The 19,503-nt window shown below is 42.4% G+C and overlaps 3 protein-coding genes across 7 annotated transcripts in view; 1 reads left to right on the top strand and 2 right to left on the bottom strand.

Moving 5' to 3' along the window:
- Positions 1-2,148, bottom strand: part of LOC142761632 (SAGA-associated factor 29-like) — a 34,081-nt gene extending 31,933 nt beyond the window's left edge. For 2 of the 4 annotated variants that reach the window (XM_075885917.1, XM_075885920.1), the window contains exons 1-2: positions 1,833-1,967; positions 1,467-1,632 (exon numbers count right to left, since the gene is read on the bottom strand). In XM_075885917.1, the coding sequence (XP_075742032.1) occupies positions 1,467-1,541 (75 nt within the window). In that variant the 5' untranslated portion in view covers positions 1,542-1,632; positions 1,833-1,967. Of the gene's footprint in view, positions 1-1,466; positions 1,633-1,719 lie in introns of all 4 variants that reach the window. The other 2 variants (XM_075885919.1, XM_075885918.1) reach the window with 2 other exon arrangements.
- A 2,984-nt stretch (positions 2,149-5,132) lies between these two features.
- LOC142794610 (uncharacterized) lies at positions 5,133-11,713 on the bottom strand. Its single transcript, XM_075885916.1, has 8 exons — positions 11,025-11,713; positions 9,386-9,498; positions 8,985-9,300; positions 7,863-7,999; positions 7,568-7,706; positions 6,971-7,045; positions 6,706-6,826; positions 5,133-5,290 (listed from the first exon to the last, which is right to left on the bottom strand). The coding sequence occupies exons 1-8, from the start codon at positions 11,425-11,427 to the stop codon at positions 5,251-5,253; spliced, it is 1,344 nt and encodes a 447-aa protein (XP_075742031.1). The 5' UTR covers positions 11,428-11,713; the 3' UTR covers positions 5,133-5,250.
- Positions 11,714-12,377: 664 nt separating this feature from the next.
- On the top strand, positions 12,378-16,405 carry LOC142794609 (uncharacterized). 2 transcript variants are annotated; one of them, XM_075885915.1, is made up of 4 exons: positions 12,378-12,706; positions 12,766-12,915; positions 13,180-13,248; positions 13,775-16,405. In XM_075885915.1, exons 1-4 carry the CDS (start codon positions 12,566-12,568, stop codon positions 15,953-15,955), a joined length of 2,541 nt encoding a protein of 846 aa, XP_075742030.1. In that variant the 5' UTR covers positions 12,378-12,565; the 3' UTR covers positions 15,956-16,405. The 2 variants fall into 2 exon arrangements, with proteins under 2 accessions (XP_075742030.1, XP_075742029.1); XM_075885914.1 differs by having other exon boundaries at positions 13,772-16,405.
- Positions 16,406-19,503: the final 3,098 nt, after the last annotated feature.

Raw genomic sequence — 19,503 nt, 5'->3', positions numbered from 1 at the left:
CACGCTTCAAACAGCAATGAGAGCCACTAGAGAGAGCATGGCTGGGAGTCGGCTCCAAACACACTCAGAGATCGTCGACGTCATCGTTACTACCGTATCGCCACTCAGGATGGTATTTGTGGAATGTATCACACCAAACACGTAGCACTAGTGTCAATATCGCAGGGCAGTCTATTTTTTGTTTTTTCTCTTTAGCTTTTTTATGCTGACTTCGAAATAAAATAACTTCGATGCAATGGATGCAATTCAAATTTGGCCAAGAAGACCTATGCACACCAAGTGATCGAATGATGGGCACATCTCAATCTTGAAATTTGATGTCAGTGCTCTTTCAACAAATCTACATAAACACAGGATGACTGAGAGTTGGAATTACTTCACTATAACATCATTATGTTAGAACACTATCTGGCATATTTAATGACAGGTTTTTTATACGAATGTGACAAAAATTCAGATGCTTCTGTCAAAAAAAAATGGAGCTAATTTCAAAGATATTGTCGTAGTACCTGCCATCTTCTGAAACTACTGTAACTGTAAAACAATTTTTCTTCAGCTTAGATTGACTTAGGTGAAATAGCAGCATCTTAGTGTTGCACTGATTGCAACAGCTGATGTGGAAAAGAGATTTTCCGTAGAAGAAAAAATCGGTTAAAGTGGCATGTAGGTGTCTCGTTGTTCCACAAAGGTAAGGACATATACTTTATTCCATGGCATAAAACTACGATCCAAATGAAGTTCTGAAAGCAAACTTGCAGGTCACTGAAAAGGGTCATGATTCTCATGAATGAGAAAGAAAACTATAGCTTTGCTTATGATAAACTGGCTCTTGAAGATGACAAATGGACACACAAACTTTGCATGACAAGCTGAGTATTCTATACATGGCAGGTTTGTATTTTTGAAAGTTTGCGGCCTGTTGAATGTGTTGCAGCCTGTATACTGCTCTCATTGACCATGATGCGGCATGATCGTACGTGCACTCTGCAAATATAATGATGCACAACTTTACAGCAGTACACAGCTGTTACAGCGCACAGCTTCGGGCATCTTCGCTGCTGTGCAACAGGCCAATGCTGATTGGACATGAAAAGGTCAAAAAAGCAGGCACCAGATTGAAAAATAGCTTTTGATAGTTGTTTTTACTACTTTAAAAACATGTGATACTATAGCCAAGGCAACACCAAAAGAGCATGTGGGGTAATGTAAAAATCACAACTGTTCTTCCAAAGTGTGTGTTTTGCCGTACATCCCGATGTGCACGTTGCCTGACTGAATTTCACAAAAGTAACATGTTTTGCCAACCAGCAGCAGCTAGAACATTTACTTAGAACCTACCTGTGAAAATAATTTCTACACATTTACGCTCGAAACTAACGTTAGAAAACTTTCTACATAACCATTTCCCAATATACAGCCGATCTCTTCGAGTCACACACACACACGAACAAACTGCCACATTTCACCTGGCACTGCTGAATGACGTGCGTCAGCTCCCGTAGCTTCTCCTGTATGACAGCGTAGTCGGCTTCCTTCTGCATTGCTCTATGTGCGCTCAAGATGCTTCAGAGACGCAGCGAGTCCCGCGTAGACGGTGCACACCCACGATGCCACCACCAAGCAGGAAACGAACTGAAACAACATTAGACGGGTCTCACGACATGCATGCAAAAAGTCGACAGCAAGCAACTTTATGAGAGCAACCAGGCGTTTTCTCACGTTTCGTCGAACGTTTCGGGTCAGGGAAGTGTTCGCACATTGCATGTAATTCGATAGCTTTGCCGCTTGTTAACCACTGCAAAGACGCGCATGGACGGGGAAAACACGCTTACCGCATCAAAAGTACGCTGTGCTGCTTTTTGGCTGAGATTTCTCATCAAACTACCTGGTGAGATTACTAGCGTGTATCGTTACGCAATGTAACGTGTTTACATCAAATGTACACAAACCATACCAACGCCTCCCAGATTTCTTGTGCCTGCCGGATTACCGGCGGTCACTTAAAAAGCGGCGGTCGTCGAAACTGCAGTAGTGGCGACACTAGAGTAGGGGTGTCCTTAAATAGGTTCAGCTGGTAATAGGTTTAATAAGTTTTACGTTTTTGGAAGTTATATGCAACAAAAATAACGTAAAAAGGTTTTAAAAAGGCGTAAACATAATTATAAATAACCCTACATAAGTGAAGCCGTTATTTACCAAGCGACTTTTTTAATACAAGGCATTCTTTCAAATTAGTGGCAAACGTCAAAATTGCCGATCTCAAAGGCCATGTACAAATACCCTTATCTTTACGTAGGCAGCCCCACAGCAAGGTTCCTTTTGGCGTTGCATAAATTTGTTGCCAGACTTTAATGTGGTTGTTGCCAGACTGCCGCTAAATTTGGCTAAAAAATTTTTTTGTAGTTGTGGTTTTTTTGTAAGAGTTTGGTGCTATCCGCGGTGCATTTCGCGAGTCCAGGCGTACATAGCTGTAGCATATCCGACATACCCTAATTAACCAGCCTTGGAACGCTTATTCATCACATGTATATACGAGTCCGAACGATATGTCTTGTGCTGACACAGCTAGGGGAAGCGTAGCGTCCCCCAGTCGTAGCGCGCGTTCGACGCGACACGATCAGCTGAGAGGAAAAAAAAGAAAAGTAAGGGTGAGGGGGCAGCGCATCACCTCCTGCGACTCTATTCAGTTTTCCCCATCATCCCTAATACTGAGACGCGATATCTTAATCGCACAGCTGCGCACACAGCAAGAGAACGCGCCTCGACTTCTGTAATGGACGGTTCATTCCGTTAATTAAAACGGCCTCTTAATTGCACAGCAGCGCCGCGCTCGACTTTTGCTAGGCGCGGTTTATTCCGTTAATTAAATTGGCCTCCTAATTGCACGGCAGCCCCACGCTCGACTTCTGCTAGGCGCGGTTCATTCCTTAAATAAAACGAATTCTCTAATGCGCGGTTCATTCCGTTAATTAAAACGGAATTAAAATGGTCTCTTAATTACACGGCAGCGCCGCGCTCGACTTCTGCTAGGCTCGGTTCATTCCGTTAATTAAAAGGGCCAGCGTCGCTCATGCACTCGCAAAATGCACCACGGATAGCACCAAACTCTTACGGAGAAGCCACAACTACAAAAAAAAATGTTCAGCCAAATTTAGCAGCAATCTGGCAACAACCACCCTTCTAGTCTGGCAACCACTTATGCAACGCCAAAAGGAACCTTGCCAGCCCCACCATAGATGATCGGCGTTTCGCGCTCATCCGGCAGGCACACGAAATCTAGGCGGCGTTGACACAGCAGATGTTCCTACACCGTGGATGTGGCTAAAGAACGCCTCGACTAAACTTGGACAACGACTCATTTATTAAGATGCCTGACGAATCGCTCGTGTTGCCAGCGGAGTCACCCTGCCTTCAGTTTTGAGCAAGCGCCGCGCTGTGGCACTCGCGACCAAAACTAATATTTTGACCAACGCAATAATTTTGCCCTCCCTGTCCCTAAACCCCAGTGCTTTGAAAAACTGTGTGACATCATCCTGAACTATAGGGTGAAGCCCTCTACAGAACATTATCAAGTGTTCGGCAGTTTCCTCCTCCTTTCCACAAGCACTGCATACCACGTCTACCCCTTCGTATTTGGCCCGATATGTTTCGGTTCGCAATACTCCCGTCCTGGCCTCAAACAGCTAGTAGAGAACCACCCCGAGTATTATCATAGACCCTTTCCTTGGCAATTTCCTGTTTAAAAGTTCGATAGATCTCTAGTGCGGACATCTTAATCATGCCAATTCTCCACATATCGGTCTCAGCTTCCTTCACCTTTTTCTTGACCGATAATTCCTTTTGGTTTGGCCCCCTGCTGTTTTCTAAGTATTTATCAGTCAATATTCTGGTTCGCTTCCTCCATTTTGTATCGACATTCTTCATGTACAAGTAGCTGAATACCTTCCTAGCCCAACGCTCCTCCCCCATTTCTCTCAATCGCTTCTCAAATATAATCTTGCTGCTAGCTTCCCAGTCAAAAAAAATCAATGGGTCCAATTGGACAAATACCAATTGCTACGAATTGGTTCTCGACCAATTGGAATTTCGCCACCAGTTGGGAGCGTACCAATTATATCCAATTGGTAGACCAGTTTACGTCCAATTGGTGAACCATTTGGACAGTGCCGGTGGCCAATTGGTTTTCCAATTATATTTAACTGGACGTAACCGAATCTTAATTGGTGCCCAGCTTTCTTTTCACTGCAACCAGTTAAAGCTAACTGGTGTCCAATTGGTCAACCAATTCTAGATAACTGGTGTCCACCTATTCAACCAGTCAATGTAAATTGGCGTCCAAATGGTTATCCAGTTAAAGCCAACTGGTTATCCAATAGAAGCTGATTGGCGCCCAATTGGTTAACCAGTTGAACACGTATGGTGATCCAGTTAAAGCCAACTGGTGCTCAACTGTTTAGCCAGTTGAACACATATGGTCATCCAATTAAAGATACTGGAGTGCAATTGGTCAACCAGTCAATGACAATTGGTGTTCAAATGGTTAACCAGTTGAAAACATGTGGTGATCCAGTTCATGCCAACTGGTGCCAACAGGTCATCCAATTGAAGCTGATTGGTGCGCCATTGGTCAGCCAGTCAAACACATAATGATCCAGTTAAAGCCAACCGGTTAACCAGCTCACGTGAATTGGTGTCCAACTGGTTAACCAGTTGAAAACGTATGGTCCCCCAGTTAGAGTGAACTGGCACCCAACAGGTCATCCAATAGAAGCTGACTGGTGCCCAAATGGTTAACCAGTTGAAAACATGTGGTGATCCAGTTCAAGCCAACTGGTGCCAACAGGTCATCCAATTGAAGCTGATTGGTGCGCCATTGGTCAGCCAGTTGAATGTACATGGTCATCCAGTTAGAGCTGGCTGGTGTGCAACTGGTCAACCATTTGAAGTGAACTTCTAGCTTGGTCTAGCTTGAACCTAACATTCTTCCATTACAAATTGGTGTTTGGCTGAAATACATGGGCAAAGAGCACACCAAATTGTTAAAGCAAAAATGTTCATCCTGACCAAAATGATCCGGTATGCTTGGTCGTGAGTGATGTGTATTGCACATGCATAAAATAAAAACCATAAAATGAAGGTACTTGATTTACAATAATTTATTACTTGTACAAGTATTGCAAAAGTTGACTGGAAAATGACTAGACCAAATTTGCAGGCACGGCTTACTCTTGACCTTGGAATTTGCTGGCCTTATTCACAGCTTTCCTGTGGCTTAAGGTTGTCCTTCTCCCTGAAAGTGTTGAAAAATACACAAGTGCATGAAAGTTACAAGTTCACATCGCTAATGTTACATATACACATGATGCAACGACATTGTGGTGCTTGAACCACACTACGACTTCAAGGCATGAGAGCTGGCCCTTTGCAACATTTTCAATGGTAGCCTGCTGCAGAACTATCCTTAGAAATGGACCTGTCAGAATATTAGGGATAGGTAATGACATTGCTTATTGCTGTAGGCAGAGTGTGTATCATATTTACGCAAATCTAGGCCAATAGTCTTTCTCAAACTCAAATACTGTCGGGTTGGTTTATATTTGAGTACTTAAAAAATTGTTACAGTTGAGTGATAGCAGTAATTGTTTCCACCAGCATAATAACCATGGATTGATCATGCCATCAAGGCTCATAAGCTTGTTGATTCAAGGTGCACCCCGCAACTCTAGGTGTGGCCAGTAGCATGCTGTACTGTGCAAAATATTTCACATTTTCATTTGGACGCACCGGCTGGCCATCGATTAAGACTTAAGCACATGTGGCGATGGCTGCAAATGTGATAGCAGCCACTGACAAACATGAGAGTGCAACGGATTGCCGACAGCCCTATTGCACTAGGCATTTTCGACTACCTGTTTAGCAGCATGTAAGGCACAGCGCCATTTAAACTTACTGCATACTGCTAATATGCAACAACCCAAATGCGTTGGTGCCATGGTGGAATAGCTAAAACCGCCTTAACTGCACAAAAAAGCATAGCCGCCACATTGGCCCAAAATGATGCACGCAACACCCGCTTATTGTCAGAAGTGAACGCTTACGCACAAGAAAATGTTACTGCACAGACACTGACATAGTAAACAAGCACGGAAAGGGGTCCCAGTGCAGTAATATTGTGACCATACATAGCAGGCTACACATTGTAGCAGGCGCCGGGTTTCAAGAGAACAGCACTGTTCAGCAGAGAATCATTGTACACACAAACACACACAGGAGAAAGCTGGACGAGTTGTCTGCTTTGCTGCCATATCAAACTATTTTGCAATCTCCTTTATGGCTCTATATATATATCTGGGTTCTACTGTATGTGTTTTGAGTTTTTTGCATACTGTAAACGTTTTCCTGCTGGGTCTACATTTGAGGTAACATTTTCTTTTCTTTTTTCTGGCTTCAAACCTTAGGGGGTCAGCCTAGAATTTGGGCCTGCTCAGATGTGAGTAAAGTGCTAACTTGATGTGCTAGGAGCTCAAGACTAGTTTTTACCACATGATCTCACACATACTTCACAGGTGTGAGTAAATGCACTGGCATGGCATTTAATCAGTATGATGCTTTGAACACTTTTTTTTACAAGGCTGCATGTCATTTAAAACTACATACAAGAACCTTCCTGAAATTCATCAAAACACATTTACAACTGCATCTCACCGTTTTGCCATCCTCTCAAGGTCTGCCAGCTTCTCCACCACAAAATGGTTTAGCTGCTTGAGTGCAGCAGGCACAAGGTTTTCAGGAATACCTTGGCGCTGCAGTCGCCGTCTGTAACAATCTAAAACAAAAGGTTCACAGGGCATCACTAACTGGCAAGAAGAAACAGTTCTTAAACAAAAATGGAGTCTATAAGAATATGGTCTGAGGCAGAATGAACAAAGACAGTCTACACCAAAATATCTTAAAAAGCATGGACACTTACCCCGCATCACTTCCACTTTCCAAGGCGTCAGTGGAGTTTTTGCAGGCCGATCCGGAAATCGTGGACACCGCTTTCCTGCAAGACACAAATGAACAGTGGTTAACTATAATACTGCTACTTCTAGTTCACAGCGCTAAAAAAAATTATGGCAGCTTCGCATTAGTGGTGCCAAGCCTGAAGAAACAGCGGAGCGGGGCAGCCTTCCTTGTTGCTCCTTTTAATTTCTCGGTTTCTTTCTTGCTCTTTCTTCCCTTCCTTTCTCTCTCTACTGATTACTTCCTCTATCTATGTCTCTCACTCTCTTCCTGTTTCTCTTTGTCTTGCTCTCTGCTTTTCTATCTCTTTCTCCGAGTCTAGTCTTTCGATCATTTTATGCCTTTACTCCTCTTAGTTCTCTTTCTTCCTCTCCCATGTTTGACATGCTCCACTCCGTCAAGCAGTTTTCATTTAACACTTGCACCTGCTGAACTTGCATTGGGGATTGGCCAATTCCTGTGGCACATACCCACCTAGGAATTTCTTTGCCTTGAACAGAATAAGGCTAGCCTAAAGAGCTTTGTCGTTATAAAAAAAAAAATCTATAGAACAGCAACATACCTTGCAAAGAGCGGTTTTTCAGCTGCTCCTTTGGCCAAATTCCAAGAAGCAGGTCTTTCACAAAAAGAGAATCCTTTTGATGGCCCTGGATGTGACTCCACGCACAAGAATTTATTCGAAGGCCACTGCCAATGTCCACCTGCATCAGAGGAATGTATTGCAAAAAAAAAATCATAACAACCATCTGAAAAAGCAGCATTTACAGTTAAGCAAGCACAAAAAAAATTTCACCTACAACGACAACTGTATGCAAAACTAAAAATTCCTGAAGCTGCCCTTTAGATATGCACATTACCGTGGCATTCTCTTTTCTTGGGCAATCATCTGGTGGCGGTGTTGTCTCCCTTGGAATCACATCCATGTCAATATCTATGAGCTCCATCCTTGAGTGCTCCGGTTTGCTCTTAATTGAGCACGCAGCTCTACTGTTGCCTGCACCATCAACATGAAGCGAGGCTCACTACAAACAGCAGAACTCAAGTCACTTTAAGAAGACAGCATTGTCAGCAATCAACATTCAAAACATATGAGTTTCAATATCAAGGCTCTCACCCAAAATATAGCTACATCAAAGAAATTGTACCAAATGCAAGTATTGTATTAACTTGAGTTTTTTTCTTTTTTTTTTTTTTTTGTAACTAACAATTTGAGAATGCACCTCATATTAGATGTGAAACCAGGCTACACATAAAACAGCAATTTTATTATTTTGTTTCAAAGCACCTTCAAAGAGCATTCTAAGTGACAATGGACGTGTTGGATCTATGCAATGTTTTGCACATGCAACCACTGCCTGGTAAAACATGAAGAAAATGCAAAAGGATTTGCTTAACAATAAAACAATAAACTGTCCAAAGATATTCGAAAATCATAGGCAGTGGCATCAAGGCGTAAATGAGCATATAGTTGTTGGGTGATGAAGAAGTGCGACAAATTCTTTCATGCTCCGCTGACTTGAAAAGCCTTTTGTGGTCCTATGCAAGGTCGTCACCACTGGTCAGAAGAGAAGCTCTCCAACATAGGATGGCGAGCTCATGTTATAACTGCAATACCCTATATTTTTTTGTAATTTTCTTAAATAAGCAAACTCGCTCCTTATCGTAAGAATGTGTAAACATGGTAGTATGCACAAACATCACTTCGTTCGATTTTGTGGTTTGAAATTGTAAGGAATAGCTTTAAATTTAAGGAAGCCCATAATTCCCCCCCCCTGAAATTTCAGTTTGGCATGTGTATAAACGCGCATACAAATGCATGCATAAACATACATAAAGCATAGCTGAGTGCCCCCTCCCCCCCAAACCTGAAAAAAAAAAAAAAAAATGTGTGACCATGCTACTGGCATACAAATTACAAATAAGTCTACGTACATAGCAGCCACAGAAGCCACAAAACTACGAAAAGCCGAATTCCATACCTTTGCCTTCATCTAAGGCTGTCAGAATTTTTTCCTGCAGCCTCACATTAAGCCGCCTCAGCTCCATGGCCTCCTTTTCTAATGTGTTATTCTTGTTTTGGAGCTGCTCTATTTTTTTGCTCTTTCTATCCATCAGTTGTTCAAGCCTCTGTAGCTTGTTCTTGAGCTCACTGACTAGGCTGCCCCTATCGTCATAGGTCTCCCTCTTTTTTTGTTTCTTTGTAGCTGTTTCCTCCTTTCGGCAGATGTCATCCTTTTTTCTCTTCAGCATGTCCAAGAGCTCCTGTTTTGGGCCAGAGGGCTTTTTCACGGGACGCTGTACACAAACAAAAAAATGTCTTATGAGGCTGTTTAAGTTGTGCAATGCATAAAGAATGATATGGCACTGCATAAACAAGTACCTCTGGCTGGACATCATCTTCATCCTCACTTCCGCCGTCAGGTGAATAAGCCATTTTTTCAAACCTAGGCCTCTGCCGGCTTCCTCCCTCCCCCTCCAAGTCGTCTTCAGATTCTGGAAAATATTGAGGTCGTACACATTGAAAAATGTTACGAGGAAATAATTTCATTATAAGCCATGGATGTGCGACTAGGCTGCACTGCAAGTATAAAGAAAAACACAGAAGAGTGACAACAGATTAAGTGGGAAGGAATATTATGCTAAGTGTACACTTAAATAAGCCTTCTACTTATATGAAAGGATCCTTGAAATTTCCGGTAGTCTTTGTTTCAATATTAAAAAAGTTCATGCTCTATATGCATGTAAGCCTTAAACAGAAGCAGGGAGAATATATATGTGCGTAGTATCACAACCATAAAACATGTGCTCATTAACTGTCTTTGCATAAGACTACTGTATATACTGTATAACTGAGCTCTAGATGTTTGCGTATATGCATTTGTGTAAGGAGAGGTCAAATACGCAATATATACATATATATATACACGCAAATCCTGGTTCCTTTTTTTTTTTTATTTCGGGGAGGGGGGATCTGACTGCTATGGTGAAGATAATGAATTAATGATTATTGCATGAACACAGATGATCAAAAATAATTATTTTATTTGACCTACATAATAGTTGAATGCACTTATGGAAGGGCGCCGCTATGAAGACTACTACAAAGAACGCAGTTTTACAGACTGAGCGCAAGCATCAACTAGCCTTATTATTCACTACGCATGAAAATAAGACCACTTGACGGTTGCACTCGTTCTGTTAAACTCTGTCCTGTGTTCTTTGTAGTCTGTTCTTTGTAGTCTATGCTTGTTTCTGGTGTATCACTGACTGATCAATAAATTCTCTTGCTGTCACAGCCTGAATTTAATTTATGAAATTACCTGCCACAAACATGTAGTATCACCTAGTTTGCGGGAACGAGTCCAGAGGTGGCTTCTCTGGGTTCTCCACACAGTGTGGAACAATGTCTTCATTCTAGCGCCTGCGCAATTTTTCAACTCCACTTAATACGAACAATTTTATAGTCCCATTCGAGTTCGAATTAACGAGCTTTTACTGTATTCTGAAAACATAAAGGCAGCTGGGAAGGACTCAACAAGTTTGCCACGTGCCGTACGCTGGAAGCTTCGCAGACAATAGCGTCAAAAGTTGGAGGAGAGGGGTCTATGATCTGGATCAGTGCATACATTTTAAGGAATATTATCGAGTTGTGCTGTACCGCATGAAGAATAGAAAGAAAGGCGATCCCTTAGATATCCATCTCACTTAGCAACAAGTTTTAGGCATATTAATTGCATTTGCAAGAGCGCAAAAGACAGTTGAGTATATATAGTAATTTTTATACACTAGCTTCATTAGGCCTATTTATAAATAACGGAAGTTGCAAGACTATATTTGAACTACGCTCATTTCAAGACAAAATTATGTTTCATTAATCAAATTATACCTGCCGACCGACCGCACGCACCGGATAGCATCAACGATAGGCATATGCGCACCGCGGAACACAAAAATGCACTTAATGTTGAACTTGACAAGGCAAAATAAATGTGTGCCAGGGTCGCAAACGAAGAGCTTACCTCCCAAAGCTAGGATCCGAGCCCGGTAGTAATCAGAGGTCCCGTCCGGATCGGTCCACTTTACAGAATAGAAGAACTTGGACTTGAAGTCCTTCGCGTGCTCTGGTTTGAAGTTTTCGATGTCGCCAACATCCACAATCGCAAGTTTCCGATCGTCTTCGTAACGTACTTTAGCGTGCGTGATCATTCTGCAGTACACTGTGCCGTTAGTGCACGAAAAAAACACAAAGAGGATACGCAGCCGAATGATCACTTCGCAGGATCGCACGCAAATCTGCGGCCAGCGGTCAGACTGCCGTTGCACGTGCTGAATGTAAACGTACGCGCGAGCCGCGAGCTCGTACTTCAAGCCGACTGGCAGATACAGGTTTCCACGTAAACACATCGTGCTACATAGACGCATATGACTTCAATATTAATATGTCCATTTTATTTAGGTTTTATGAGTATATATTGGTTTACCAGATGTACAGATATTACAGTAATAAATGAAATATTGAAATACGAAACTGGACATCTTTTGTGACGCTGACCAGTCAGGATGTGCCATGGTTGCCGTTGTGCTGAAGTGGTGTTCGGTTGTGCGCTCAACAACAATCTGAGGAGCATCCACACGTGCACCAACAAATCGTCTAATGCGGTCATAATGTATCAACTTCCAAAGAGAAAGAAGAGAGGCCCATATAAACGATATATCAACCATGGATCGGACTTTGTGCTACCGAGAAGTACTGAGAGGGGTTGCCAACAGCGTGCAAGTTTACCTTTGTTTTTGTTCTAACGCCTTCAATTGGCGCTGGTGTTCAAGACTCACACGAGACTGCATGTCTTGGTTCGCATAACACGCCTAGCGTATTAACAACAGTTTGTGTGGGCGAACAACCTGCGTTTGTCCGCACATGTAGTTGCCGAGGGTGAACGTAAATATTGACGGCAGATATCGCTCGCTTGGCGGTACCGAACCACGCTGTAAATTACTGTTTAGTGAACAACTGGTAGTGAGCAAACTGGTATTGCTGCGACATTTGAGTACAAATAAAGCGGCTGTGAATGGCAGCCGCTATTTGAGCGGGTCATTGTAACCGATTTTAACATTGACTTAAAATTTTTTTTAACAAATCTCTAATAGGGCATTGAAAGCAGTTGTAGCAGTTCAGTACATTGCATCTGTTAGAACATTTAAAGCGGACTTTTCTGTCTGAATTCACGGCTTACGTAAAATGGTAACAATGTTCGCAGGAGTTTTGCGAATATCTTGCCTACAGGTTAGTTATATTTTACATTAATGCGTAATTAATCGATTTTGCGTGCCTTGGGTTTGTTATTAGCAAAATTGTGATGTCACTTGTCATTGCTGAGTCAGTCATTGAGTTAAGTTTTTGTCTAAGTAAACCCAATATTATTATTAGCATTGGGTTTAAATGCAACAAACCCAATGAGAACTGATGCTGTCATTCTCAAAAACAAACAAAAACCTTTCTCTATTACGATACATTAGATAGGAGCTTACACAGTAAAGCTTCGACTTAAGGCGTGCACATATGTCTAAGATACTTCTTCGCATTCAGGAGGTGCCTATGGACACATCCTCGTCTGATGATGAAGCAGCAGGACAAGCTTCAGTCTCGACAGATATAAATGGCATACTTCGAACTGATACGTTGAGTAGTGAGGATGAACAGGTGAGGTAGTATGTTCGAGACGTTAAGTGCATTTTTATTAATAAGCTGTTTTCTTGCAGGAAACTTCAAGCGATGCTTGTAGCACAGCAGCCTCCAGGGTGACATCTGCTCCGGTCAGTCCCACTACTCCAGAACTGCAAGCAACCAATGATAGGCCACAGCATGCCAACCCGATGGTTTCCCATGACACATTGCTAAATGATGAAGAGGTATGCACACATATCTATATTTATGTGGGTATTTTTTTGTATAACAGAAGTGGTTGTTCGGAGTATTTAGTAATATGCGGTGACATCGCAGAGGCATGACAGCACTTGTGCCTGTTGTGTCTCCATATGTGGTGTCATTGCAGATTTTGCACTAAAAATCGAACATGGCTTTGTCACACGTCGAGGTGGTGCCGATCTCTGACGAGTTCCCTTTTCTCTTGGTTTCATCGTTTTTGTGTTTTCTCTGCTCTATTTGTTTTGCAGCTGTCCATGTCTGATGAGGATGGTTCAGAGCAACATGATCCTGGAGAGCTGCCTTCAGAAGATGACATGGTAGGTCCATCGGAAGTTGCAAAAATTACACAAACATGGCTGATGTCATTAACTGCTGGGGGATCACTTAGCTTGTTTAGGCATTGGAAATGCAGAATTTATGAACGGTAAGAGCTCACTGAAAACGAAGACACAATGAAGGCTCACACACACACAGCGCTATGTTTGTGAAAGCAGTGCAGGGAGGGGGATGACAAGGGGGCAAGAACATGTGCCCCTTTATCATTGTGCATCATGACCTTGAGCACCTTCTTGTTTTTCTTCAAATGCGTGGCTTACTGTCAGTGTAATCACAAGTGCACGGAGGGAGGGGGGTACATGGCGGCATCCCGCGGCGGCCACGGTAACTATATGCAGCAAATCAGCCAACCGTCATGGACGTGGGTATGTGGCACAGAAATTGGGATATATGGCATCATTTGTCGAGAAAAGAGGGATCGATTTCTAGCTGACTTGGATAATTAATTGTGAAGTCTCAGTCGAGTGCTGCCATTTTGAACAATTATTTCTTTTCTCCTTTCAGCAGCAAATGCCTAACAGTCCCACGGGGCCGAGTCATGGTGGCAAGTCGCAGTTTGGAGAGTTATTTACTGATGTTATCACTGAAAGAGTGGTTTTGTCCAGAGGTGACATTCTCCTCATGGTGCTGAAGCACGCTGTGAAAAATAATTTGTCATTCACTGGGCTGACCAGCATGTTGGACCTTATTAACAGAATTTTCGAACATCCAATATTGCCTGATTCACGGTACCAGCTCTCCAAACTTTTGAGCAAAACTGGCACAACCATGACATATTATTGTTTTTGCCCCAAATGCTTCACACATATAGAAAATGCTGAAACAAATGCCTCTTTTCAGTGCATACAGTGTGGGCACAGAACGAGTGTTTCCAGTCTATCTGATATGCCTTTTTTTGTGACTCTTGATGTGGAATCACAGTTGCAAAGATTGTTGAAAGACTGTGCACTCCTTGACCTAACAAAGCCACTTCACCATGATGGCTCACTGGGTGATCTATGTGATGGTGAAATGTACCACAAATTCGCAGCTTCAACACAGCAGTGTGGGCCCAGAATCACCTTCACCCTAAATGCCGATGGCACACCGCTGTTCAAATCAAGTGGCACGTCCATTTGGCCTATTCAGTTAATTGTTAATGAGATCCCAGCTGAACAGAGAATGTCAAAACTCGTCCTTGCGGCATTGTGGTTTTGGAAGGAGAAACCAAATATGGAGCTTTTTCAGAACACATTTGTAAAGGAAATGAGCCACCTCAGTGAAAATGGCTTTGTGTTGGAGCGGAAGGGTCAACTGCAGACATACAAAGCTTATTGCATTTGTTGTGCAGTTGACTCTGTTGCCAGGGCACCTATGCAAGGTGTCACACAATTTAATGGTTATTTCGGATGTAACTGGTGTCTGCAGAAAGGTGAACGAGCTGGTGGTTCTACTAAGTACCCTGTTCAACCATTGAACCCCACTGAGCGCACTGAAAGCCAGATGGTCGAAGATATGATGACTGCAGTTAGGGAAGGTGTGACTGTTAATGGTGTTAAAACAGCATCTCCGTTGATCGGCCTGCCCTATTTTAATATCGTATCAGGCTTTGTCCCTGACTACATGCACTGTATTTTACTCGGTGTAGCACGGCAGTTTTTAGACTTGTGGTTTGAGTCATCAGGTTATGCCTACTCCCTCAGTCGCAAGCAAAACATGGTCGATGAGAGGCTTTTGGCTATCAGGCCACCGAGAGACGTGAAAAGATTGCCGCGAGCAACAAAAGAGCGGAGATGGTGGAAAGCTAAAGAGCTGGAGAATTGGATACTATATTACAGCATCCCAGTGCTCCATGGTATTCTGGAGAGAAGATACCTTGAGCATTGGGCATGCTTGGTGGAAGCTTTACATATTATGCTGCAGCGCAGTATCGAAACTGCTGAAGTTAACAGAGCAGAGAAACTCTTGTTAGAGTTTCATGTGCGCTCAGAAATGCTTTTTGGAAAAGCTTTCATGACATATAACATGCACCAGCTGACACATATTGTCAAGAGTATCCACGACTGGGGACCCCTGTGGGCACATTCCGCATTTCCATTTGAATCGGGAAATGGGAGCCTCAAAGAGGCCATCAAAGCTGCAAATGGAATTCCACACCAGCTGTGTAGAGTTCTGCAGATTGAAAACACTGTAATGGAGCTGCAGGATCTGACTGCCAGCCCTAGCGTGGTGCTGTATTGCAATTCTTTTGATGCCAAGGTCACTCACAAAAGCAAAAGCAGCAGTGATGGCACCCGTTTTTTTGGAAGTGGTTCTTGTATTCCACCAGCCTGTTCATCACCTGAGCAAGAAATTCTGCCACCCTCTGTAAAGTACAGAAGAATGATGGTAAACGGTTCAATCCTGACAGACTGCTTGTACGCGTCAAAGAAAAAGACTAATACTTCAGTTGTTCAACTCTTGGATGGATCATTTGCCATTATTGAAAAGATCATTTCAAGTGGTGATAACACATGCATATGTGTCTGGAAACTTCGGTGCCGACCAGTAAAGTATGACTTGGTGACCGTTAACCATGTGCACAAAGTGTTATTCAAACAGTCTCCTACAGTAATTATTCAGCCTCTAGAAATAAGAAGTGTTAGTGTATTAATCAATGTGGAAAATGTTTCATATGTATGTGCACCTCCCAGCACTCTTTCTCTGTAGTCTTCTTCGACAATTCTATGTTCCCTAATTCATCATCATCATCATCATCATTGATTGATATTTGGGGTTCAACGTCCCAAAACCACCATATGATTATGAGACGCCGTAGTGGAGGGCTCCGGAAATTTCGACCACCTGGGGTTCTTGAACGTGCACCCAAATCTGAGCACACGGGCCTACAGCATTTTCGCCTCCATCGAAAATGCAGCCGCCGCAGCCGGGATTTGATCCCGCGACCTGCGGGTCAGCAGCTGAGTACCTTAGTCACTAGACCACCGCGGCGGGGCATCATCATCATTCTCAGCCTGTGTTAGTCCACTGCAGGTTGAAGGCCTCTCCCAATGATCTCCAGTTTACCATATCCTGTGCGAGCTAATTCCATTTTATTCCTGGGAACCTCCGAATTATGTCGCTCTGTCTAACTCCCTGCCTTCCCCAACTGTGTTGACCATCGCTTGGTAACCATTCTGTTGCTCTTATTGTTCACCAGTTGTCTGGTGAACACTTTTCTCTTTAATGATAGTGGCAGATTTCCTGACATTATTTGAGAGTGCCTGACGAATGTGCTCCAGCCCATTACAAGACCAGCCCAGGTCCATTTTTTTCGCTTGATGTCAGCTAGGACATCTGCAACTCCTGTCTGTTCTCTTAGCCATGCTACCATCCTCCGGTCTCTCATTGTTATTCCTACCATTCTACGTTTCATTGCACGCTGCGTGGTCCTCAGCTTTCGCTCTAGCTGTTTCATTATTCTCCATGGTTTATCACCATACATCCGAATTGGCAGTATGCCATGGTTGTATACTTTTCTCTTTAATGATAGTGGCAGATTTCCTGACATTATTTGAGAGTGCCTGACGAATGTGCTCCAGCCCATTCTTATTCTTCAGTGAATTTCTTTTTTGTGGTTAGGTTCTCCCATGAGTAGTTGTCCTAGGTATACATATTCTTGTGTACTCTCGAATGTATCGTTTTCGATCGTAAATTCTTTCTGTTTTGCCAGGCCATTCAAAATTAAGCAAGCTATTTTAGGTGTTTTAGCCCTTTTTGAGTAAGCCATAGGTGTAATCACTAAGAGATTATGGGGCACTGCTTTCTCCATTTGCTCATTTTCCTTGGAAGAGTGCTAGTGATAGTGCAAAACAACTGGTGCATTTGTTTGCATAAGCAGGTACAGTGGCTGCTCATTGTACTCTTGATACATATATAATGAAAGCCATGCTTCTGTGGCATCATTATGTGAAATAATAGCACTACAAGCTGGGTTTGTGCACATGAGCAGCATTGCAGCTCTAGTGACACTGGTGTGAGTGACCGTACATTGAAACTTGGTGCGAACACGACATCTCGCAGGACGAGGACACAGTATGAGCGCCGCCTAACAATTGAACTTTATTGAAACTAAATTAAACGTAGGAAAAACTAAGATCATGCATGCTCAGAAACTGCAGGTCACGTAAAGGAAATTGCTAACCAGCAAATTTTACGGAAATCCATTGACCTCTTAAAATTGTCTGAGTTGCCTAAATGCAAGCACGTCATGGCCAGTGTGCAGTGGGTATTCGGCACTCAGTTTTGTCAGAGTGGCATATGTCATTCAAGTTGCTATACCTTGTGAAATTTTATGTGCACTGTTAATTTGTAATTTAATTTCAGATGCAACTATGTGCAAATTTTGTGCATTTGTGTATTATTTTTTACATATGTACATATATTTCATGCATATTATTATTTTTGTGTTTTGTTTGAGTGTTCTTATGCCTGGACTTGTTGTATTTTTGCCCATTTTAATAAACATATTGTGGTGGAATGCCACGAGCTTTTCTCGGAAATGCGTGGTTGTCTTCTGTTGTACAAACAGCACCAAGGTTATACTGCTGTGATTTCATTAATTTCAAAAGCACTACTGTGCAGAAAGAGGTTGCATAGTCTATCCATTAAGATATATCAAGACCTATAATTAGGCAAGAAATGCTGCCATTTTTGGGCATGAAGCACTTGGAACGATGAAGGACAACAGTATTATTATAGGACAATTTGTTGTCATTCGGCAGCATTCACTTACTGCGTTATGTGCTTGAGGATACAAGCTGACTTCATTAATTTGTTCTTCCTTTCAATTTTCAATAAAATGTTACGTATTCTATATTTTGGCCACTATTCGGCGTCATTAGAATCAAAGATGAAATTTCACTATTCACACACCACTAGCTGTGAGTGATTCACAGGCTATATCAGCCCAGACATTGGAAATCTTAACACAACAGTGTGAATGAGCTCATGTCGCGAAATATCCAGATGGCAGCAAAAAATAAAAATCGTGGGTGAAGCCAGAATCAAACCCTGGAATTCTGCATGGCAGCCTCCACTCAGTCACTGCTTCAAACTACTTTAGAAAGATACCTTGTACAATGAAAAATACCTTGTCAGGACAAAGTAGTTGCAGAGTTGGCTTTCCTGTTTTATATCAATGTGATAAGCTTTACATATGTGCACTTAGGACTGTGCGAGCAATATTCAAGGGTTGCACTTGTCTGTATATAAGCACATCATCACTCGATAGCATGCACTTCATGGTAATATAACTGAAGTGCAAGCTCCAATGGGAACACTGATGTTATGTTGTGCCATAAGCTACCTTTCACGCGTCAGTGTACTTGATGTGCCTGGAAAGTCTACAATATGCACAGAGCTAATCAATTGGGACAAAGATGTCTATCCACCTCGTAACGCTGAAGGCTCAAAATGAAATTTCCAGCATTGGCTGACGCATGCTGACTGCTTCGCATATGACTAATTCCCACAACATGTGTGCTGTGCTGGATTTTTACACTCCGTTTGCACTACAGCTTTCGTGCACCAACTTCAACCTTTAATTTTATACCCACATCAGTGACTATTACTTCGTCTACACAAAATATCCAAGAAAAAAAAATGACAAAAACAAGTGATGAAGCTTGCATGTAGCAATGGGCCTATTTTTGTCCAGGCAATCACCCAGCAGGAGACTGAAAGTACTGCTTCTATGAGCACAGCTATAGGTCACAAACCAGCAGAACTAGCTGCATTTTTAATTGTACCATATTCAAACTCATGTTAACTGTTAATGCTATAACTGTCCCACTGTTTTGAGTTAAAATGTACCTTATAGTAAACGCCACAGCTCTAGAAAAAAAAGTTGCTTATAAGGAACATAAATGACTGAAGAACATAACCTAATGCACACTACAATGAAGTTTTCAAATCAAAATATGTATACATGGCTCAATTGACTCCAATATATAAGAATCATGACAATTACTTGAGCCTGGAATTCTGCCCTGGCCTATAGCAAATTAAGTTGCCATGTAAATAACAAATATCAACTTTTATGTATATGAAACAAATTTTAATTGAAAGAACAATGTTCCAACACTCTCCCAAATTGTAGTTGTACAACCAATTGGACCAACAAGCACACCATTTGGGATGCCAATTGGGAGGCCAATTGGAATGCACTGTTCCAATGGTTTTCCAATTGGAATGTGGGCAGCCAATTGGACTAACAA

This window comes from Rhipicephalus microplus, unplaced genomic scaffold (assembly GCF_043290135.1).
Source record: "Rhipicephalus microplus isolate Deutch F79 unplaced genomic scaffold, USDA_Rmic scaffold_464, whole genome shotgun sequence".
Lineage (NCBI taxonomy): Eukaryota > Metazoa > Arthropoda > Arachnida > Ixodida > Ixodidae > Rhipicephalus > Rhipicephalus microplus.
Note: the sequence above shows the minus strand (reverse complement) of the source record. Positions and strands in the feature narration are given on the sequence as shown.